The following is a 24,535-nucleotide window of genomic DNA, read 5'->3' on the forward strand; positions in this document are numbered from 1 at the left end:
CTCCAGGTATGAATTAGCTACACCGTGTACTATCCATTTTATGGCTCGTCTTTCACTTAGAGGTATTATCCCAAGACTACCCCATGTGTTTCCTTAGTCTAGGCTTTGGTATTTAGTGCACAAAGCACAGACAGTTTAAATTGTCTTCTAAAGCCTTTTTCACATATGCACTCCGGATAATATCTAGATAATTACAGGAGGACTTCGCCGGAGATTCTCCCGAACTAGTCGTTCACATATGCTCCTCACAGGTGGAGACTATCCCTGTCAGAGGGGAGGGGGCTCGGGGGATTTCCCGAGGTAAGACGTGACGTAAATAAACAACCCGGAAGTAGCGGCCGTAGCAACAAAGACCGCTACACGACGCTATAATGGCAATATTTGCCTTGATATCAATGCTATGTGTAATCCAATGGAATGACAACATCCACAAAAGAGTGGAGAACAACATACTGACGAACAGAAAACATGATGCAGCAGGTTCATTAGAGCACGGACATCGTAGAGGTCGCGTGCAGACACTTTAGCCGGTCACTATATAAACGTCACTCGGGTCCCATTGGCTCGAGGTGAGCTCGTGTTGAAATCTCCGGAGTATATTCGGCCGCGTTCAGACATCAGCTCACTCAGATTTTCTGCGGATAAAATACTAGGGGTCTGGCCGGAGAAACTCCGGGTAAAGTCTGCACGAAAAATGCGGCTGTTTGCGTTCACACATAGCCTAAAGAACCTCCGGGTAGCCAAATCTCCTGAGTTTTTCAGGAGATCTCCGTATGTGTGAAAAGGGTTTTAGATTGTCTAGCATGTGCAGGTGTGCATGTATGTATGAGGCTTACTATTACACTTCTACTATAAGACATGATTTCATATACTGTATGCAGGGGACTGATTTCAGGCGCTCTCTCTGGAGGTGATTTTAGCAAAACATGAAACTTTTTTTAACTGTATTTTCATGGCTTTAAATTATGTTGAATACTGTTTATACATTAATTCAGAATTCATCTAAGTAATCTATGTCAAAGGGGTAAATGTTCCCTTAGGACAGCAGCAACAAACATAGAGCAAAACACTAAAATAGTTTTTTGCCAACCCTCCCAGAAGTTCCTAATCTCAGAGACAACAATGTTAAAAGACAATATAACATGTTAATTATTGTGACTATTCAGACCTGAAGAAAAAGAAAACATCATAATAAACACAACTTTGTATGCACCTTGTCTGGATTTTGAGAATCAAGTATAATTCATACTAAATCAAATTTAAAGCTGTAAAAGTGCCACCAAGACCTCCATGAGAACCAAAAACAGGCCTGCTGTAAATGATATAAGATGTTGCTATAAGGTATGTTTGTTTAATGAAGTCCATACTAGATTAAGAGATGTGAAAAGACAATCACATTACGAAGAAATAATTTAACCAGAGATAAATCCCCACTGACTTGGCTGGAGTTTAGCAAGACTGTGCAGGTTCTGCTGGCCAGCCTCGACACACTGCAGCAATCAAAGTGCTACTCTGTTTAAGATGCAAACTGCTTGTGCAAAGAAGCCAAATTCTATTTAATTGTAAGCATACTGGCAGCCGCAGGGCTCTGTGCCATTTAAAGAGTGGATCCCCTAATTCCCCTAAGTGCTGCACATTGCAAAAAAGCACTATGTACAAATTAATGAACAAATCAACACACACACAAAGCCAAGTTAAAACTGAGGCACTCCTCTCAAGCAATTAGGAAAAGTACATTATCTAACCAGATGGAACAATGGAGGCGAAAATATGTTCCCACTGGAAGAAGCAGGAGAGAAACATCACCATCACTAACCATCACAGTCTGCAAAGTGAAAAGTTTGAGAGGGTCAATCACAGACCAAGAGTATGGTGTATATATCAGTGTGTGTCTGTGTATGTGTTTTGGTCGAGAGGCCTGCCCGTCTGCCTGCAAAGCAGCCCAGATTATGCATGAAACGGGCTGCTTATCAGCTGACCTTTAAATTGGAGCCGCAGAGCGGCTGCAGGCCCAAGGGCTGACGCTCATACCTGATTGGCTGCTCAGCCTCAGACCTGCTGACAATAGAAATTAACAGAGCCAGGTGGGCATGTCCGCAGGCAGCAGAGGTATGTGAGTGGAGAGTAGAGGAAGATAGGGGGAGATGGGGACTGCATTAATATCAAAAAATATATTTCCACTATTTTCGTCCACTGTCTTTTCTTAAGCTTCAGAAGAGAAGGAAAAAGTCATTATATGCTATGAAGCATGCAAACGGTGGAGCAGGTAAGAACAGACGAGCTCCGTATTACCTGGATTTCATCTCTCACTCACTCATGATATCTTTCCTTCCATCTCTCTCTGTTTCTCTTGCTCTTTCTGTATTTTAATGGCAGAGGGGTCTTGGCAGCCTGTGATTGCTTGATGGATAGATATCTCCTGTTGGAGAGGAGTGCATGGAAGAGGTGACAGGGGGGGCTGGGGGGGATGAGGTGTGTGTTCTGTCGTCTGCAGGGACAAGGAGCTCTGTGTGTCGGTGGAGGATGATGGATTACAAGGGGTCCAGGGGTTTGTGTGTGTGTATGTGTTTATGTTTATGTGTGTGGCCGCCTATGTGTCACTATGTACACAGTGAAAGCATGACAGTGAATTAATTTCTCACAAAGGCAGCTGGAAAAGGTCATTAAATAAAACAAATGTTTGTGAATGGGAATCCCTCGGAATTAGCTTCAACCTTATACATTACAGTGCTGTGCTTTGGCACTAAGTGGAGGCATTATTTTCTATTGTGGTCAAAAGCACAGGTGTTGGGAGTGGACAGGCATACGCTTGGCCTTCTGTCGGATTAAAATAAGTTGGGAAAAAAATGTGTGTGTGTGTGTGTGGGTCATTTCATACATGACAGTGACAGGTACAGTTGATGGAGTATCCTCTCTCTTTTACCTCGATCAGGGAGCCAAAGGGGTTATGAGGTCAGCCAACTCTTCATGTTTTCTTCCATTCCAACAATCAGCGTGTGTTAAACCTGATCCACTGTATTCATAAAGACATCCAACATGAGCTGTGAGTGTGTGTGTGAGTGTGTGTATATATGTGTGTATCATGTGATATACAGATAAAGCAGGGCCCACAGAGGGAAGACAGAGTGGCCAGCCACGACACTGCATCTGTCACCAACACAAAAACCTCACAAGCCGCCCAGGCACACAAGACAGAGAGCCACTATCACAACCTCTGCGTGTGTGTGTGTGTGTGTGTGTGTGTGTGTGTGTGTGTGTGTGTGTGTGTGTGCGTGTGCGTGAGTAAGCTCAGGAATGCATGTGGGTGAGACCTTATCATAGCTGGCCACATTCCTAGCAGGATGATAAAAGAGGCCAAATGAACCAGATCACTGCAGTGTGTGTGTGAGCAATGTGGTGTATGAATGAGTGTGTATAAGTGTGTGAGAGAGAGAGAGAGAGAGAGAGTGTTTGTCAGTGATGAATCGGAGTTTAAGGACCTACACCTCACAGATAAGTGGAGAAAATCATCAGGACCACAATCATCAACAACAATAATGGTACAAATTCAGCAACAACAACAAAAAAACCAAAAACAGAAAGGCTCTTGAGGCAAGACTCAGCTTCATTCAGACACAATGAACAACAGCCATAGATGTACTGAAGATGTCAGGACAAGCATTTCCCTCTTTAGCCTGTGGCTGTTGCTGCTTTATTGCGATAAAAATCAACCCTAAATGAGGGGAGTTAATGGAACAAAAACATGATTCGGTACTGATTAGTTTATTTGTGAGCTGCGTCCAGCTTTTCTTAATAGGTACTGGTTACTAATCTAATAGTCATGTATCCATGCGCTGGTAAATTGAATGCCACATCTGAATGACTCATTTTAAATCCCTTCACTCATCACTGTTTGCTGAATGCTCGTGTTGGATGGACTTAAACCATGACACATTCTTATCTACAAGTCTATTTAAGGTCTACTTCCTTCGTACCCTCTGACCTACATGAGTCAGAAGAGTACAGGGACTTGTAATCTTCAACCCCAGGACCTTTTTCTGCAGTCTGTTTCCAAAAGTCAGAATTGAACGGCGGGAAAAAGGCCTTTAAGTTTGCTGCTTTAGTTGGACAAGTTACAAAAAGAGATTTAACTTCACGAGCTGCTCTCATTGGATGCTTTTCAGAGGATGTTTAATGCTAATGCAAACTGCTAATGCTGTGTCTGAAAAAGGTGAATAATTTGCGTCCATCCATCCATCCATTTTCTTCAGCTTTTCCAGAGTAGGGTCGTGGTAGCAGCTAGCAGAGTAAATCAACCTAGACTTCCCTCTACCCAGCAACTTTTTCCAGCTCCTCCTGGAGGATTCAAAGGCGCTCCCAGGCCTCTCCAGCAAACTCTGGGTCTACCTCCCAGTTGGGCCTATCCGGAAAAAATCCAAAGGGAGCAGTCCAGGAGGCATCCTTATCAGGTGCCTGAACCACTTCAACTGGCTCCTTTCGATGCGAAGGAGTAGCGGCTTCCCCCCCCCCCCCCTGAATGTCTGAGCTCCTTAACCTATCTCTAAGGCTGAGTCCGGCCACCCTCTGGAGAAAACTAATTTTGGCCGCTTGTATCCGCGATCTTATTCTTTTGGTCACTGATAATTTACGTATGAAAGATATTGGAAATACCGTGGAGAAGCTTGCATTAAACTGTGAATGCTGCATGATTTAAAAAGTAGTTGAATACACTTTAAGTAATGTCTGAAAGATGCTGAATAATATTTAGAAAATCTGGTGCCAAACATGCGAAAGCTGCATCTACAGACGGTGAATGAAAGGAGTATGAAAGATGTTGACCATATTTTGAAAGCTAACAAAAGCTAAGCGATAACCAGGATGATGGAGGAGTTGAAGGTAGATGACAAGCCATAACAAATGTTGAGATAGTTTTGAATGTGTTTAATTGTTTGTCTAATAGAAGTGAAAAAATATATACATCATGTGAGTCATTTATGTCCGGCCTTTTCCTAATGTTAGACTTTGGCACCCTATCTGTACCAAAATCAAGACCTTCTCTGTGTGTCGTTTACTCGGCTGTCTTATAAAAACTCACTAAAACCCTTGTTCTCTCCTGCTCTGATGACGTACAGATGATGAGTTCCCTTCCTTGGAGCTCACAAGAGGAATTTGCTGGATGAGGGAGCACATCTCTCCTTCATAAGGAACGTTGTTGCATTTCATTAGGGATGAGATTCATCACAGCAAGCAAACAAGAGAGCCATGCAAATCGCATTGGAGGAATTCCTACACCAAATGCAACATTCTCTCTCTCACACACACACACACACACACACACACACACATATACACACACACATATACATAAAAACACACATACACAAACACAGCTGATTCGCAAAAGGCACAAAGCAAACAAAAGCTGAGAGAGCTGATTCAGGAGACAAAGGGGTATATCAAGGACGGTGATACTATGTGATTGCTCATTATTGTGCACTTCAAAATGACGCATTACTGTGGCAGTGCCGAGAATGTCATCCGGCTGCCTGGAGTTAAACAGGCAGTTTTTTTTTTTTTTCGATTTCTTTTTAAGACATTGAACAATAGATCCATTCCTTCCTCAGAAGCCGGGATCTTGTAAAAAAAAAAAAAAGAAGAAGAAAAACGAGCATGTGGGCTCGTGACAGATTCTCCTGGTCAGAGGTCCAGGGCGCTGTCTGAGTGAAAAGAACACCAGAGGGTCCATTTTGGAGATGGCTGTTAAGTTCAAGTCCTGACCCTGGACAAAAAAAAAATGGATGGCTCGGATAAGGCCAGTATACAGACCAATTTAACAGGTCACAACCCTGTCTGAGAACGGGGAACGACACAGCCGGAGTGTGTGAACACAGCCTAGGGGGATCTGTCCCATGATGAGATGTTGGTGATATCTCGGTGTAGCCCCCGAATCCCCGGCTGTCAGTCTATTGATTCACAGCTCCAGCAACGGGGGGAGACAGAGTCAGGGTGTGTAGCCTCAGCTGGGACAACGTGTGATTATGTGGATGTTTGTGAATGTGCTTGTTTGTGAGCGTGTAGTAGCAGTCTAGTGGAGCATTATGTGCCAGAGGCTGAGAAAAAAATAAAGAGAGATAGAGATGGAAAAACTGGGGCCTTCATCAACAGCTGCCTATGGGACACAACAAGATCTATTCATGACAGATGTACAGAATTGCACACACACACTTGGCACATGCTGGACAGTGGCCTGCTTGTGACTCAGGAGATAAGAGGGATGCCATGCGAGCTCTGTGAGTTACAGTGTGGGAGAGCCAAGGGGAGACGTTACCACACACTACGAGGCAGTCCTCTGTGTCTCCTGCTGTATTAAACACAATGATCGTGCCTGTCTGCTAGAGGCTGCACGCTGGCTCGGGTTGAGACAGCCGACAGAGCGTGGGACGGAGCTGGAGGTGAATGTAAGAGATATTAGGTAATAGATGGACTTCAATAAGAGCTTTGATATTGATACAAACGAGGGACATAAAACAGAGTAGAGAGAGAGAGAGAGAGCAAGAGAAAAGAGTGAGAGGGAACAACAACCCTGAAATATTTGCGTATTAGAGAGGAAGAACATAAGAGTTCTGGTTCACATAATGTTTAGTCCCCAGAAGAGAAGCGTTTCTTCTCGCTATTTGAAGTAGTATCTTTATGTGTTAGCAGGGAGTGGGTGGTGCAGGACTTGGATTGACAGCTTATCTAACACCAAAGCTCCAGATGGGAAATGGAAAAGAAAATAATAACACTGGGAAATATTATCTGCCTATGTTTAAGTTGCTTAATGATGCTACACTTTAATTCAGTTAACTCCAGCCGAACTTTTGAAAGAGAGAGGGAAACTCTACAAAATGGTTATAAAGTGCTGAGCAGGAAGTACTGTCCTTGTTTAGCAGAGCAGAGCGCCTGTGCTTTGGCAGCTGTGTGGACCTCTTTCTGGCCCAGACGGGTTTTCTATGGGAGAGGTCAATAGCAGGAAATATCTGCCAGGTGAGGGGGTTGGCGCGGGTTTAATGGACACTCGCCAGAGGAGGACCGACAAGCGGTGCAGGCAGGTACACACTGGCGCTGTAACCACCACGCAGAGATAAAACTATTCCTGGTGGGGTTCAACGGCCAACTGCTCAGCCTGCGCCGCGGCGAAGGAACTCACGCTTCAAAGCGGTTTAGGGAATTGATTTGACAGCTAATTTACAGAGGAGATTTGCATACGGCCATGCGCTAATAAGGCATGCTTTTCCTCGCCATCCTTTTGTCTTTGCCCGCTATCTCTTTTTCAGCTTTCTCCTTCCCTTTTTTTTTTTAGACCTCAACAAAATAGTAACAGATAATGTAAGCGAATTAAAGAGACAAGAGATTCAAATTGGATATTGATTAAGAGGCTAAAGCCTTGTGTTTTGTCCTGTTAACGCCTGTGTTTAAATGATTGATTCACAATGTCACTCTCCACATCCTACCGACTGTGTGGGGCGGCTGTGTTTGGGATTGCTTTTGCCTCTAAGCCTTCAATGGGCCCACATCATGTCACACCACGCTAAGTGCTTTGACACCGCCACACAAAGAGCCCTGCCGATCTGATGCCAATCTCCCCAGGTCCTGGGGTCACCCAGGTAGAGGCTTTTCAGGGAGAGCAAGGACGGAGTCTCCTCAGCAGCTGCGCACAATGCAGCCTTGACTGACAGCAGAAAGGACAATATGGAGCTTCTCTGTCAAGCCGATGTTTAAGTGGTGGGAGGGAAAAGGAGAAAAGGGATTCAGGTAGAGGGCTCATTCAGCGGATCTACGGAGTACAGAATAGGTAGAAGACAGGATGCTTTCTGTTTTGACGACTCAAAAAAAGAACCCTTGCCATCGTCAAAGGACTTTCCAGAACACAGCAGCTCTTTGGAATCATCGCAGTTTTAACACAGTGTACATACTTCTTATGAATACCTACCATGAAGTAGTGCTGTGCTCAGTTTGATGCATTAGCAGAACTAGCACAAAGACTGTTTGATAACACAAAGGGACATTCTCAGTTGCTCACACAATGACTGCTCCGAAAAAGCACCACGGCACGTCACACACCGACACACCATCTGCCCATGAATTAACACGTTTAGCTCAGCCAGGACTCACTGTTCACGTTTTTGAAGATGTTGAATATGGGGAGGATCTGTCTGTAGAACTGCACCAGAGTTTCTCCCACCATGTCTCCAGACACCACCAGATGCTGCAGGACTTTCAGCGTGGTGCAGATCACCTGACGGTTCCTCGTGTTCAGGGCGTCTGAGGGGCAGGACAGAGGGCAAAGGTCAAGACAGAGGGCAAAGTCTAGAAGTCAAGAAAGAAAGGCGTTTCAAGGACAATTTATTTAAGACTTTAAAACCATCCAACTAGAGACTAGAGGTTTAGGCAGGTGGTTGTACAGTAGATGAGTGATTCTGACAACAACAACTATATGGTACATAAGAGTGTAATAAGTGGACTCATACAGCAGAAATGCACATACATCTTCACCTCCACACAAAACCTTTCCCTTCATAGTGTTTCTTTTATAGCCATGCTTTGATTCAGACCTGTTTTTCCTGCAATCAGTGATTTCAAACGCACTGGGGAGGCAGGAGTAAGTGAGAGCCAATCACTGGGCTATTTGGCCTACAGCTGCACTTAACTCCATTTCCCACTGATGGAGAGAACAAAAGGGAATGATGACGGGAGAGATGGAGGGCTAGAGAGATCAAGAAAGACAAATTTAGAGAGAGAAGGAAGGAAAAGGGGGAATATAAAAGAACAAAATGTCGGAAAGAGACATAAAGAGATGTGACAGGCAGGGGGCAAAGGGTGAGAAAATAACTGTGATTAGCAACTAAGACTGACATATTGTTCTAGTTCTTTGAGCTTGTTTTATTTGAGCTCTTTTAGCTTTTTTTTTTTAACTCTGTGAGCTTCTGCATGAGCACTGGTAATTCCCTTTGTGCACGCTGTCAATTTAAAACAGCATAAGCCATGCTAGGAAAACAGATTTGAGCTATTTCCTTAAGATACCTTAAACTGTTATCCGACGCCTACTTTCACTTAGGGAGGATGGTAATAGCATCACAATGCCTATTCTGCCAGTGAGCACCCACAACAACAAAAATGAAAAGGCTGAAGATAAAAATAAAAAAACATTCCGAAAGGAAACAGAGTTAGCAGAGATGCTGAGCATGAGAAGTTGAAGGAGAGGGGGCACAATGTTTAGCAGATGAGGGACACAGAAGGAATAAGACAAAAAGGAATAACATGAAAATGGTGCAGAAAAGTTAGAACTAAAAAATGAGAAACTAAATAACCTTTCTCTAACAAGCAGCTGAGTGGGAATGTTATGAATGTAGCAAAAACTAAAAATCATAAAAACACAGTTTTCAACTACTGTGCCACATTAGTGTCGCAAAATGATTTGCAAATGCATAAAAAGATCCACAAATGCGTCTAAAGATCTGTACACCTATTCCACAAATGACTACTGTGTATTTCCAGCTCTTGGAGGAAAAACACTCAGACTTTTCAGTCAAAGATGATGATGTAAAGTGTCAACTGATTGCTCAACATATTTGTGGATCTGTTCGTTGTGGATCTGTGTACAGATGTGTGTTGGCATTTGTTGATCTATAAATGCATCTGCACCAATAATAGCTCCATAATCACAGTCCTCCATTCAGGGGCGCTGCTTGTCAAGAGGCAAGGCAGGGAACTGCTTGGGGCCCCAGGCCAGTAGCCCCCCAGCCGCCCCCCCTGATCTGACAAAGTTTAAACCACAGCAGTGTCTCAAAATGTGCAAAGTTGCAAAGTTTGTAATGACAGTATGAAACCTCACTAAGGTGACAGCCCTCACTCCATTTGCTCTTCCAAGCGTCGCATGCATTATAGCTGTGAAAATCGACGTTTGTCAATAAAAGTCCGCGAAGGAAAATGTCTTTATTTTGAAAATAATACTAATGTGTATTTTGACAATGATAAAGGTATTTTTTGTTGGTGTCAGATTATTTATGACGTAATGGTGATGAATGCTGATTGGAGGCCCCCTCCTGTGAATCTTTACCCAGGGCCCAAACAGAATCTAGAATCACCACAGCCTCCATGTACAACAGGTGGTTTATTACATCATCCACTTAAAGGCAGGGTTGGTAACTTTCGAAAAACTAGCATGACTTTGAAATTAGCATTCCCTCAGTGCTCCGTCTGCACCCACCCCTTCACCTCTGTGCTCCCTCAAAAGCCACGCCCCTCACGCTGTTGGTCTAGAAGCGGACCTCAGCTTGAAAATAAGGGTAAAGTAGGAGAGAGATAAGTGCTGGTAAGAGGAAGAATTTCAATGACATCTTCACAATCCCCATCACTAGCACCATGATGAATTCAACAGAGAAGACTGAGTAAAATGGAAATATGGCACACAAAAAAACCCAGAAAATACTGAGCATGGCGCTCAGAGCACTCAGAGACAAGCATAATGCATCATCCAGCGCCTGTGTTAAAACAGCTCATATGCAAATACAAAGCTGTCACAAGCACACACACATACACTCACACATAACAGTCACTCAGGGATATGCACACAATCGTGCAGGTTGAACCAACACACACACATACACTCTCCAAGGCGCACAAAAACACATTAAAAGCAATGAGAGAAAATGTCAGCCTCAGTTACGAGCACTGACAGCGCTAAACATGGCAGCAACAAAATAAGAATGGAGTCATACAATGGAGAGCAGTCATACAAACAACAAGAGGCTGATGGGTAAAAGAATACAATATTTTACACTCTCACTACAGTGCATTCACACAATAGTGTGTATTCATGCATGTGAGAAAATGACCAGTTGTACAAGGTCCAAGGTTGTTTTGTATGCATTTGAGTGGGAGACAAATTTGCCAAGAACTGGCTTTGTCTCTCTCAGTGACAGAGTGTGTTTGTCTGAGTGTAATTGTTTGTGTGTGAGGCCTACACAGAAGAAGCAGTGGAGATGATGCTGAATGAGCGAGAGTATTGTGCTCGATGCCATCTCTCCATCTCTGCTTTAGTGTGTCCCCAGAAAGATGAGCGCAGAGATTTCTGCCATCACTGAGATGAGGTGGAATGTGGAATGACAGGAATTTCAAACCTACATAACAAACAATGAAATTCTAATTACCAGCCACCACAAACAATTTTCCCTGCTGTGACATTTGGACCACGGGACTGTTCAATTATTCATCGACACTCTCGCCGTCCTGAAGAAGAAAAAAAAAACTGAGAAAAGGAAAAAAAATTTAAAGCGAGAGAGAGGGGGGTCTGATGTATTAATGCTGGTATAAAACCTGTGTTGGGACAAATCTGAATAAAGTAATAATCTATTCGTGATAGTCCCCGTTTCATATTCAGTGCGAGTGTAAAACAATGGTGACCTTGTATTCTGTTTCCCGTGAAATGTCGCAGCTCGGGAGGCACATTGGAGAGTTTAGCTGTGAATTGTATAAATATACCGTTCAGATCAGAAGGAGATGTTCCCGTGCCGAGGCGTAACTGAGGATCTTCTTATAATGAAAGTCTCATTTTGATTCAGAGCTGAACAAATGTTATGCCAATCAGCTGTGGCTCAATGGAAGCATGGCTCTGAATCCTCCTCCCTATTTAAGCAGGCCAGAGAAACCAGAACCACAGCACCTCAGTCACATTTTACCCTTTCATCTTAAGTCACCATCATACCCTTTAGCTGAATAAGACTCTTTTTTTATGCCTTGACTTACAGATTTATTAATCTCTTGTATTAAATAATTTGACTATTTTCTTCACCTTCAGCATTTGATTATGTCAAAGGGAATTCTTCCAAAATACTTAATTTGGGGAAAGAAAATTATTATTTTTTAAAGGTTTGTTTTTTGGGCTTTTCATGCCCTCACCTTAGAGACAGGACAGTGGACAGAGCCAGAAACCGAGAGAGTGGGGAACGACAAGCGGGAAAGGAGTCAACCAAGAGGACAACAACCTCCGTACATGGGGCGCACACAACAACCACTAGGCTAGCGTTGCCCCCCAAGCAGGAAACAGCTTTGATATAAACCTAACACACATTGGATACTATACCCATATCCATACTTTCTTGTTTGTTCTCTTTTTTTTTCCATCTTCATAAGAGATAGTTTTTCCAGCGTGGGATGAAAGGCACAGGGTGTAAACTAGGAAAAAGCTCCGTCTTCAAGTCACTGAGGACAGGGCCCTTCGAGTAAAATGTCAGCCGGAGCCTTCTTCATTGTGTATTCTCATTGGGTGACCTGCAGTCATCATCAAAATTCACCAGGGTCTGACGTGACTCAGTCGCTCTGCAGATAAGAGCCCGCCAGCCACATTGAAGATGTATTAACGTCAGAGGAGAAAAATATATATCTTGCCATTTTAGACTGCAGACGGCTTTTTACTTTCTTCCTCTTCCCGCCATCCCTTCTTCTTCCCTGCTCCATGGAAAAGTAATTAATCTGCAACAGAGACACGGACTGGCGGCTTTGCCTTGTGGATGGAGAAACAGACCTGATTTTTAATAAACCAAGAAAGTTAATAAGGAGCAGGCCATTTAAAATTCCATTATCAGTGCAAAGAGTGTTTTTTTTTCATGAGGAGCATAACCGTCACCTTTGCTCTGGCCTCCCACGAGCAAATGACAAAAAGTGCTGAGGGGTTTGAATTTATAAACTACTGTCTAAGTTAGCAAGTGGCCCCGGTCACTCTGTGTATCAACTCATATGTAAAGTGAAGGCCTTGCGATAAAGGGAGTCGACATCAATATTTAAACGGACACTGGGATAGTAGGACATGAGAAAACAATCTGCAAATGTTATACACTGTTCAAAATGATGATGGTGGGGCGCCAATAGCCTAACATTATGTACGTTGTGCGCCACATGTACAGAGGCTTTAGTCCTCCAGAGCGGGTGGTACAGGGTTCAGATCCGACCTGTGTTTCCTTTATGGCATGTCATTCCCCACTCTCTCTCTCTTCCCGATTTCTGAATCTATCCGTGGTCCTATCTCTAAAATAAAGGCAGAAAAAGCCCAAATATAAATCTTTAAACACATTTTAAATATATTATATGACGTGCAACACATAAACACGTGTGCATATTTTAATCCAACACATACACCTCCTATGTTTATGTTGTTTTTGCACATTTGAGACAGTAACAGCGTTTGCAACATTACCCTCCTGAGTTCCCGGTATTAGTAATTCATCTGAGGGAATGCTCCATCTGATAAGCGAAATGAAAGCATGCCGGGAAAGAAAGCGTGGCACATTCACTTAAATAATTGTCGTATTCATTCTAACTGAGGCAGTCGTTTCCAACGGCTTTATTGCAGATGCTCATATTGCAAAATTCATTAAATTTGCTGTTATTAGTGCAGCCCTAATGGACCTAGAAATATTTGAACCATCTTTATAAAAGATTCAATCATGCAACAGTGAACAACATATCATATTAAGTATGTCATCAAAATGAACAAAACAATTAATTCAGTGTATTTTACTTTACAGAAATAAATACTATGTTCATTATTTAGACAAAAACAAGCTCATATACAGATCTAGAAATATGACAGTGTAAGATGTGTAAGACTTTGTGCTCAGTGTGGTGTTTAGTGTGTGCGTGTAGCAGTCTCTGTGCCAGGGTCAGTTTGTCACAGCGTCTCAGGGTCCCCAACAGTGCTGCCTATTGTTGGCTGTTACGCCCTTCTGCCTCCACAGACGTCCAACAGCTACACATAAACAGAACACACTTCACATACACGTACACACACACACACACACACACCCAGCCAACTGTCCATGACATGAACACTATCCTAGGCTCACCGAGCGCCACTTAAAGGCTCCCACTTTGAAACTGACACTCCACTTGGCAGCGGCGCCAAACAAAAGACAGTGTGTCTGTGTGTGTGTGTGTGTGTGTGTGTGTGTCTGTGTGTGTGTGGTGGGGAAGGGGGGGGTTATTTTCCAACAAAAGCAATACTCTGCATTCCTCAAACTTCCCTGTTCCTTCATCCTCTTTGTGTTAGTCAAACAAGAAACCTTTCCTGTCCCCATCACTGTACATCCTGATGTCTATTTATGAAGTCATCAACCACTCCACCCTGGGACACAACCTTTTCCACCCACCTCCATCTGCCAACTTGTGAGCGTGTTCGTATTTAAACGTGACAGGCTGCAAAGGTAGGGGGATGGCCCCGACGCTATGACACAGTTAAATGTAGCATGTCACCACATCGCACATGGCAGATTAGCAGGCATGCTTTTAGAACCGACTTCTTCCGGCGAATGCAAAAAACAAGGACGCTTTGCCCTGAGGGTTAAAGTAATAATAGGAACAGTATGACTGCAAAACCAAATTAGGACTTGTCACAGGGCTGGTTGTATGGTAATGTTAGAATCTGTTATAGCGTTTAAGACAGGTGAGTCTATTCCGGGAAAAGTTTGTGCCTCTATTTTGGTTGCACGGCATGAACACAGAGAGTGGTTGAAGTGAGCCAATGTTCAAACATTCATAAATGTGTTATTACATTCTATATTCTTATTCTTTTTTCATTTAACATCATCCATTCATCAATTTTTACTTATTTGACATTGAACTAAAAAAAAAGCTACACTAGACTTTTGTTTCATTTGTGCCCACATGTGTGTGCTATTAGTTTCTGGTTTATCAGGTTCATTTAGCCCAAAGCTAATAATGCTATGAGAAAATGTGGAGATCTTTGAAAATGTAGACTTTGGATTTGTCTTGGCTCAGTAAACAGCAATCAATATGTAATGATGCTGTCATCAGAATCGTAAAATAATGAAATAGTGATGAGTCACAAATCTATGTATCTGGGCTGCTTCACTCTAACTAGGAAGATTACATGGCTGTCAATCACTCATGCAGAAATAACTATATTTTCTTATGGGAAATGTGTCAAGCTAATGCCAGTGAATAAGACTATAGGTTGGATTTAATTAATTGAATACCTGCTCCAACCACAGAAAATTGCTGTGATTATTTATCTACAGTAATTCATCTGAAGACATATCTTCAATAAGCCTGTCTACATCACTTCATAACAATCCAACTAGGATCTGAGCATTTATAAAAGTTTGTGAAAACATTTTATAATATAATTTGTGAATGAATGTCAAGGGGATCAGAATGAATGAAAAATCAAATCTACACACACACACACACACACACACACACACACACACACACACACACTCACAGGGTCAATCTGGATAGTAGCTATGTTACATGTGATGTGCTACCCCTGAGAGTGGACACCCTCCCACACTCACTCTTGATGGGGATGATGAGCTGGGGAATCACAGGCTGGATCTTGGGGCCTCCGTGCTCGAGCAGGTCATGGACCCCCTGCCGGGCAAAGAACTCATACGGATGAACGGTCTCGCATAAGCCATCGAAGAACAAAGGCAGGATGCGGTGGTAGTCCAGTCTCTCAATCTCCTCCTGAGGACAGATATGTACATTTGACATTATAGGCGTTATTAGCTGCTTCTTTAATCCATAGAGACCAACACATAAAGAGAGAGAGGGGGCACGCTTCTGTCTCCTTTCTTTTGCTCAAGGACGTACATTTAACCACACGGCTGTCGATGCACTCATAGGGTTAAAGGAAAATTAATCACCTTCAAGCTCACAGAGATTCACACCTATACCTGCAGCATGATGACATACAAAGCAAGAACACACAGACACACAAACAATGAGATTGAAGGTGGATGGAAAATCTCAAGGAAATCAGTAAATGCCATAAAGCTCCCTTTTATTTATCTGCCCTTTCTCATTGTTTGTCCTTGGCTTTGCACAATATGTAGGGGCTAAGGCTCCTCTTGCAGCCATTTATATCCCTCACGGTAAACTAATACAAAACACATATTCGCTCACACTCACACACCCACACACAATGGCAGGGGACAGCTGTTCAGGAGATCATGAAACAGCGGCATGTGGCATCTTGTGGGGCTGACATGTTAACACCTGTTTACACCATTTACAGGACAGACAGAAAGGCGCACTAACAAACACGCAATCAGGCCGGTAGATGAAGACGTTTGTCCAGCTCTGGGCCACGGGGCAGGCTTTGATGTCGTTTGAGCTGAGTGTGTGGGTACTGGGTGACACGGTTAAAGTGAAGCCTTTCATGTGTGTGAAGCCATCAGAGTAATGCCACTCAAGAAAACACTGGGCTGGAACCAACAGCTGACCCAAAGGAGGCTGTCCTTGAGCCTTTGTGTGTTCTGAAAATCCTACAAAAAATGTTACATATAGCCACAGCTCATGCAATATCTGTGTGCACCAGATCTAGTTACCGAGTGTGTATTTATAACACGGGTATCAGCTGTAGCACTACATCCCAATGGCACTATTGTTGAGCGAGGGGTTAGAGGTTGAATGGGTGATTCTGTTTTTCATGTAATGGAAGGTAATCCCTTTGGTGCAGAGGCAAACAGCCTCCAGCAGCCGGCAGTCCTTGAGGACAGCTGAAGCCACAAGGAGACACTCATTCATTGTCCAAACACACACACATATATACATACTATTATAAACACACACACACACACACACACACACACACACACACACACACACACACAAACACACACACACACACACACACACACACACACACACACACACACACACACACAAATGCCCCCTACTAGGTCACGCTGGTCTGTGCTGAAATGTCACCCAGTGACTGACGCTCCCCGCTTTCAAGTCCCCGGCCCTCGCTCAGCCGCCGGTCAGAGCCGAGACTTCAAAGCAGGGCAGACCCCTCCTGCTGCCAATCCTGCCTGACACACACATCCACCCCCCCAAGGTAAACACAGAGACAGAGGAGGAAAGGGAAAAAAGATGGAGAGATGGCGACAGAGAGCTCACACTGTTAGCGCAGAGAGAGAAGGCTGATTGCTTTGAGGCAATTTGCGGGCCAACCTTGACCTTTTTCCTGTGCTTGGTCAAGATCATCATTGTGAGTCAGTCGGGCTAGAGACGAGAACAAAAGCAAACATGAGCCCAGAGAGACACGAGGAGGAGAGGCAAATGGATGAGGGAGACAAGGCGCACTTGCTAACCGAAGTCAGTTAACGGCATACACTAACACGAGATGTCAGACACTCCTTTTTAATTTGGTCACAAAAACAATATGAGATACAGTGGCACTGTACTCTACATAAAGACATGACTGGAATAGACATTGAAATCAACAGTGTACGCTTGCTGTCATGTAAATATTTCAAGGTACAGGGTTTATATAATACTGTTGTGACTGACTAGATCTAAAAATAATGAAAACGTTCACAGAAACTCAAGGTTTTACTGAGATAAGAGAATTAAAAATAAGAGAAGAGAACCTTAAAAACGACTTTGATTTTACGGCCAAATGTTGTGGTATGCTATACTGTAGGACATTGTGAGTACTTCTGTTAATGTGTGTGTTGTGTTACCTTTTTTCTCATGTCATTATATGTATTGGAAAGCATGTCTTAATATGACTTTTTTTTTATTTATTTTATACCCGTGTTTGATTAGTTTTCCAATGATGTGACAATAACTATCACTAATATAATACATATTGTACAAAGCAAAGGAAAGCTACGCCTGAGGATACTGATAATAGAACAGACACATTTTACTCCGCCAGTAAAGTACCAGACCTCACTTTTAAAGTAAGAATATGAAGGAATTTGGTTTGGTGTTGTCATGGTACTGTATCTATGATTTGTGGCTAAATGGCTACATTGGAGACTGTAATATATTTTGATAATTGAGAGGTCCCAAACTTACAAAGCTAACTTGAAGATTGATAAGTAGAGAGACAACTCGTTTGAGTTTGATGGATTTCTCTGTTTATTTGAATGCAAACCTGAAACATAACTCGGGTTAGATGACTTTCTTCACTGGGTAAAGCTGCTAAACATGAGAAAACAATGACACCCATAACAATACAGCTAAAAGTTATGTTGCTATGTGTTATGAATAATATCTGCAAAGATGTACTCTCCTCCGTCGGATTGTTGCTTTATGTTCGGCTTCTTGCTCATTCACTCTCTCTTTTTCTCTTCTAAGCTTCATACTTCCCCCTCCTTTCCGTCTCTTAGCCTCGACCGTTGTATCAAACAGATGGGCTAACCGGCTTCTTTTAAAACCGAAGGCTGGTGTGTTAACTAGTGCCGTAAAGCCGCACATCTCGACCTTTGAAACTGCTATTTGAACGTGGAAAAGTTACATATTGTTGCTTTAAATTGTTGTAGGAAGAATTACCTGGGAGCATTAGTGTGCTGGTTTTGTGAGGATGCCTCTGAACTCTGCCATGCTCTTAATCAAAAACACATAAACAAGCACTTAGGGACAGGCTGAAGATTCCAGTTAGCACTGACAGAGTGGGGACGATCAGCAAACACCTTTACACACACTCACTATCACATACGCACACGCACACATTCCCAGGGAATCTTAATCAGCGGCTGTGCTGAGCGGTAAGTCTTGCATCCGTTATCGATTGTCCGCCCAGGTTTGTTTGTCTTTGGGTGCCTATGGGAATCCCCCTGGAGCCCGGGGAGTCAATGAGAGCGGAGCACAGAAAGACTATCAGCCAAGTAACAGCAATTAGCCCAGGGACACAGACCTTCATGTCTCCTCTGGTCAGCACTGCAACAGCAGACACACAGAAGCAGAGGAGACTGGGATGGAGCCTGAGGAGAGCCTGGGCTCATTAAACAACAGTTTTAGAGGCCCCTGACAGGCACAGGGGACACAGAGGAAGGAAAACAGCAGGATGCCTCTTTAAATACACAATAGTTGGACATGACTGTGTGTGCAGTGTGTGTAAGTACACATATTTAAAGTGTGAGATAGGATGACATTAGATTGTGACGGATTAGAATGACTTTATGTAGAGAGATTGTAGAATCTAGCAACAGCACACATTCTAGCCGTTGCAGTTCTATGCTTATTCAAGGACGCATCCAAAGGGGTTTTCTCAGCCAAATCTCAGTATTTGCTAGTCCATTTAATGCCTTCCCTACAGACACACAGATAGACCTATCATAGCAAACTGTAGGTAGTGGCTTTGATTTTTTTTTATTCCCCACCTCTCGCCTTAAAACAAAATAAAACATAAGAGTAATGGTATTTTCACATTAGGCAAGGTTGTCATGCTCGAGGACACTTGTGTATGTATACATTCTGATAAAGCAGGTGGCAGTATGCACATAGTTAGTTTGCAAATCCGCCAAAAAGCAGAAAGAAGAACAACCATGGCGATCACTCACGGACTGAATAATGCAAACTGTGGATTTTTATTATTTCTGAGACTACAACAACGACCCTCTTCCTACTTCCACATCTACCGAGCAGCTCAGAGGAGGAAAGCCTGTGCAGCATTCAAATTTAACCTTAAAAAAATATTTTAATTGAACTGTGATTGTGATGCTGCCATTAAAAGAAGAACATTGTGATGTGTTTTATTTTTCCCATATTGCCCATCCCTACATGTGAAGGTAGAAGTATGTGTGTGCGTGATTGCTTACATGCAACTTTATATAGCCTGAGTGTGCTCAGATGGGATGAACTATTGGGTGAGTTCACCAGGTTTGTGTGAGTCACTCATGTAGAGAACGCTGTGCAGCTGTATAAGACACAGTGTAAAAGCCCACAGAAATTATGGGCTTTATCAAATGTGTTATTTAAACCTCACCATTATTCAGACCTCACTAGGCTGTTAGCTCATAGCTTGTAGTGGCTAGCAGAGAGATGATGGATTTTTGAGGTGTGTGTTTTCACCTGGGATCTTCAAACTTTTTATCTTATTTTTCTAAATGGAAGTTTGTGTGGGTTTTATTAATTGATCCATCATCTTCCATCCCCTTGTCTTACAGCAAGTTTGAGTATAGGTCTTAATCCTTCTGGCCCTCCCTTATGTAATTTGTCTCCAAACTATACTTCTTCCTCAAATTCCATATCATCCCCAAATCTGTCATGTCATTGATCTGACATAGCTCTAACTTTGGTTTAACTTGGTTTTTAAAGTACACTGCTTTAGCTTTTCTTAAAGCATGTCTCAGATGAAACAGGCGAAATGCCATTTGTTTGACAGTGATGCTATTTTAATCAATGATGCCATAATCACTTGACCTGGATTCAGCGTTACGTTAGTATAAGTAAAGGTTTCTGTATTTAGATGAGCTGGCAGATGAGCTGCTGTCAATTATTTCAGCTTTAAGGGGAGAACATGCTTCCTACTGCTGCCACTCACACAATATGAGTCATTCAGTACACAGTCACTACAGCCAAAGATCCATTAGTCCTGCTGAAAATGTAGCAGGAAAGACAAAACAAAAATCAGGAGTCACATGCGACGGTGTGTGTCGACAGTGTGGAATACATCTAAGAGATATTCACACTCAGGAAAGCGATATGCATTGAAAGGCTGTGTGTTACAGGGGGGGGGGGCGGGGGGGGTTTCAGGAGGGAGGCATGAACCGACACGCGCTTAAAATAACATACAAAACATACCACAACAACATTCCCATCAGTCACCAGTGTGATACTGATTTCATGGTTAAAGCAGTCATGTTGTCATTCTGAGAAACCGTGTCAGTTTCTAAAGCCCCATCTGTAAGGTAGAGAAAAGAATTATGAGGAGCTGCTGCTACATTGTCATTTTGTTTTTGTTGGGAGAAATTTTGCCACCACTCTCTTTCTGACAGCCATGTTTGTTGTTTTTCGACACTCACTCTGGCTTCCTGGGATCTCTGGTGTGAAATACAGAACATGCTGCGATTGAAGATGTATGCCACATTATGATCTGACAAACTATTGAAATGATTAATTATAGTGGAGAAAATTCTGAACTGAGACGTTTGAATACATTTTCCTACTGATGGGGGTGAAGGTAAAGGAAGCTTTAATGAATTACTTCAATGAGTAGCAGCTTTTATCACAATGAACAAGACATAAACTCAGTGGATCCTATTTATTAATCTCTTACCTCAACTGTTTGCCCCATCATAAAGCCGGTTGTGAAAGCCAGCCTCATAATCAAGGCTGCCCATAAGGGAGGAAAAGGGGGGAAAGCATTCTGGTGCTGCACGAGGGGCCCATGACGGTTAGCAAAAACATAATCCATCCATAGATAAGCAACAATAACACAATTTTCTTTATAGTTGCCTATTTGAAAATGGAACAACCCCCTCCCTTCCCTTTCTTAAAATGGTTAACCTTTGTGTTTGGGATGTAAACTTCATAGGCAGGTCCATTGACCTTAAAGGTTAGACCAGTAATGTCGGACTGTGTTAACCCATACCACGACCTGGGCAAAAATAAAGATGGGAGGAAATAAAAGAGGCTAGGGCATTTGACCCCAAGGCAACAGTAACCTGTTACCAAACTTTTTTCAATCTGCTCCAAAAGGTGATCGGATCCAGGCCATGGATGCGCTATTTATACTAATTCTACAATTCACTTAGCAGATGCTTTTATCCAAAGCGACGTACATCAGAGAGTAAGTACAACACAAGCAAGGATCTAGAAAAAAGGGAACAATGTCAGTAAGAGCAAACGATCAGCTTTGAGTCTGATTGGACACACAGGTGCTGACAGGAAGTGACCAGAGGCAAAGCACAACATTGAGAGCAGTTCTTGAGAACTCCAATCAGTATAGAAACCATCTTATAAGTCGTCGTTATCAAACACAAACCATCGTCATTACCATCATCATCATCAATAATATGGAGACCATCATCATTAAGTTAGTAGGTATTCATGAAAGAGCTGGGTCTTTAGCTTTTTCTTAAAAGTGCAGAGGGACTCTGCGGATCGAATGGAGTTTGGAAGTTCATTCCACCACCGGGGGGCAACAGAGGAGAAGAGTTAGACCCTGTTAGAGAAGACTTAGGACCCTGTTGTGAAGGTCGGATCAGACGCCTTTCATTGGCAGAGCGTAGTGGGCGGGAGGGAGTGTAGACCTGGATGAGAGAGTTAAAGTAAGACGTTTTTGTCGCTGTTTTGTAAGCGAGCAGCAGAGTTTTAAATTTGATGCGAGCAGTAACTGTGTGCCAGTGTAAGGAGATGAACCGCGGAGTGCTCTTTTAGGAAGGTTGAAGACCAGTCGTGCTGCTGCATTTTGTATCATTTGCAGAGGTTTGATAGTGCATGTAGGAAGACCTGCCAGTAGAGAGTTGCAATAATCGATGCGTGATATCACAAGAGCCTGTACCAGGAGCTGTGTAGCGTGTTCTGACAGGTTAGGTCTGATCTTCCTGATGTTGTACAGGGCAAATCGACATGACCGGGCAATCGAGACTACTTGAACCTTAAAAGTTAGCTGGTCATCAATCATGACACCCAGGTTCCGGGCAGACTTTGTGGGCATGAGTTTGGTTGTTCCAAGCTGGATATTGATCTGTGGTTGCATAGAGGGACTGGCTGGGATGACAAGGAGCTCAGTCTTTGAAAGATTGAGTTGAAGGTGCCGTTCATTCATCCATTTAGAGATATACTGATCCATTACGCATGCACTGATATGATTAAATGGCCTCTGCATTGGGCCAGTTCACTCTGCCTTTCAGGGGACCAGCTATGTCTTTGGGTTGGCCTCCTAATGACCAGCTCCATTCTGTGCAGTTTAGACTGTGTTACAATTAGGCCAGCAATTTAACTTTGACGAAGACTTTCAGATCCAAATCCAAATCCAAGCCATTTGGTGGGAAAACAATCAAAAGTATTTAACTTTCAAGGTTTAGTCTGCCATAAATGACAATCATTCACATGGAAAAGCGCTTATGGAACATTGTTAAGAACTGATGTATGAATTAATTTACATCATGAATATTGCTAAATTGTTTTCTATTTCTAGAACAGATTTCAATTTCCTTTGAAAGAATATTTAACAGGAGAACCTCTCAACAATTTACAATTGTCACTAGCAGGCTGCAAAAATCACACAGTAATAATTTATTCAACCTAATCTTAGCTTGTTTCCAACAGTGCCACAGGTGCACTGCACACCTCTGGCCCAAAAATCACACACCATGTGTGTGTGCACCCACTGTGAAGACGAGAAAGTGGGAAAAATAGAGAAAATGAACAGAATATTTTGACTTTCTTGGAGGTCAAAATAAGAGGAGCAAGACTGGAGTAGGCAAACGATAAGTAGGGGAAAGCGGAGTGAGTCACTCTCGCTATCTCCCCTGACAGCTGTTTCCATCTAACAAGCATGCAAGTATGCTCAATTCAAAGCACAAGTAGCAGAGTGCACGGTGTCAATTGAAATGATACCTAACATGAGCTGGATGAGACAATTTTGGAGCTTCAAAGATAGTTCAAAACCAGGACAGAGACGGTTATGAGCTTGATGTGAACCCACTCTCTCTCACACACACACACACACACACACATGCACCCGAACATGCACTTACACACACAGATGGAAATAATTTGATTTGGGCACACAGTCATGTCAGCAATCCTAAATGGTGTGTTGAGGATTATAAGCAGGACAGCATTATTAGAGTAACAAACATTATTCAGGGCAAAACAAACAGTCCGTCTGCAGACAGCGTTCCTGTTAAGATCATGCTTCTGTTTACACTTTAGAGAAAAAATAACCTTCTTTTTTTGTTTTAAACCAATGAGGGTTTCATGAGGGTTAAAATAAAAGTCAAATATTTAGCAACACATTTTAGGAAGCCTTTTTTTTTTAAACATGTACTCTACTTACCCAAATGGTCATCGTGTTTAGCAGTGTCCTTGTTTACACAAGCAACAAAGACTACATCTGGTTTGTTCTTGTGCTCCCACTGGGAACCCATCACAATTATTTTTTTCTATTAACAAGCAAGCAAGTAAAACCAATTAATTTCCCTCTCACAGTCTCAGCTTTCCAGTGGAATGTTGTTCATATTTGGCAATTAGTTTGTTTGTTTACATTCTTCAAGTCGCAGTTTTGTTTATAGAACATGAGGAGAGGCCTCTGTTACAGTAGCTTTCCCAAAGTACACTCAGAGACACAATTTGAGTCCTGGGCCGGCCTCTACGACTGCACCGATTAAAAAAAGGTGAACACGTGGTGAAGGAGGGCTGAGCAGATTGTTAAAGGTATAGAGGGATAGAAATGGTAAATGGAGTTTGTCTTCTGAGTACTCAAAGTGCTTTTTCCCATTCACACACTGATGGCAGATGAGGCGTGAGACGAAGCAGCATGAGCAATTTGGGGTTGAGTGTCATGTGGCTGAGGGAGCTGGGGATCGAACCCCCAACCTTCCGGTTGAGACACGACCGACTCTACCAAGTGAGCCACAGCCGTCCGTAGAAGAATGAAATGTTAGGAAGAAGAGACTGCCTGGAATCTGCTCCACTTTTAAAGGTGATGCAGCTAAATAAAGCTAAGATAAGGACTGTGCTTGCTGTGTGTATTTGTGTGCGCACTCCAGCAAAGGGCCCCCTGCCACTGGGATGGAAGTAGGCCAGAATT

General features: G+C 42.9%; 1 protein-coding gene across 1 annotated transcript in view; it reads right to left on the minus strand.

Moving 5' to 3' along the window:
* Positions 1-24,535, minus strand: part of pacrg (PARK2 co-regulated) — a 126,690-nt gene that overhangs the window by 51,177 nt on the left and 50,978 nt on the right. Inside the window, exons 3-4 of the mRNA XM_061063365.1 lie at positions 15,333-15,504; positions 8,134-8,283 (exon numbers count right to left, since the gene is read on the minus strand). Of these exons, the coding sequence (XP_060919348.1) occupies positions 8,134-8,283; positions 15,333-15,504 (322 nt within the window). The remainder of the gene's footprint in view (positions 1-8,133; positions 8,284-15,332; positions 15,505-24,535) is intronic.

Source organism: Labrus mixtus, chromosome 18 (assembly GCF_963584025.1).
Source record: "Labrus mixtus chromosome 18, fLabMix1.1, whole genome shotgun sequence".
Lineage (NCBI taxonomy): Eukaryota > Metazoa > Chordata > Actinopteri > Labriformes > Labridae > Labrus > Labrus mixtus.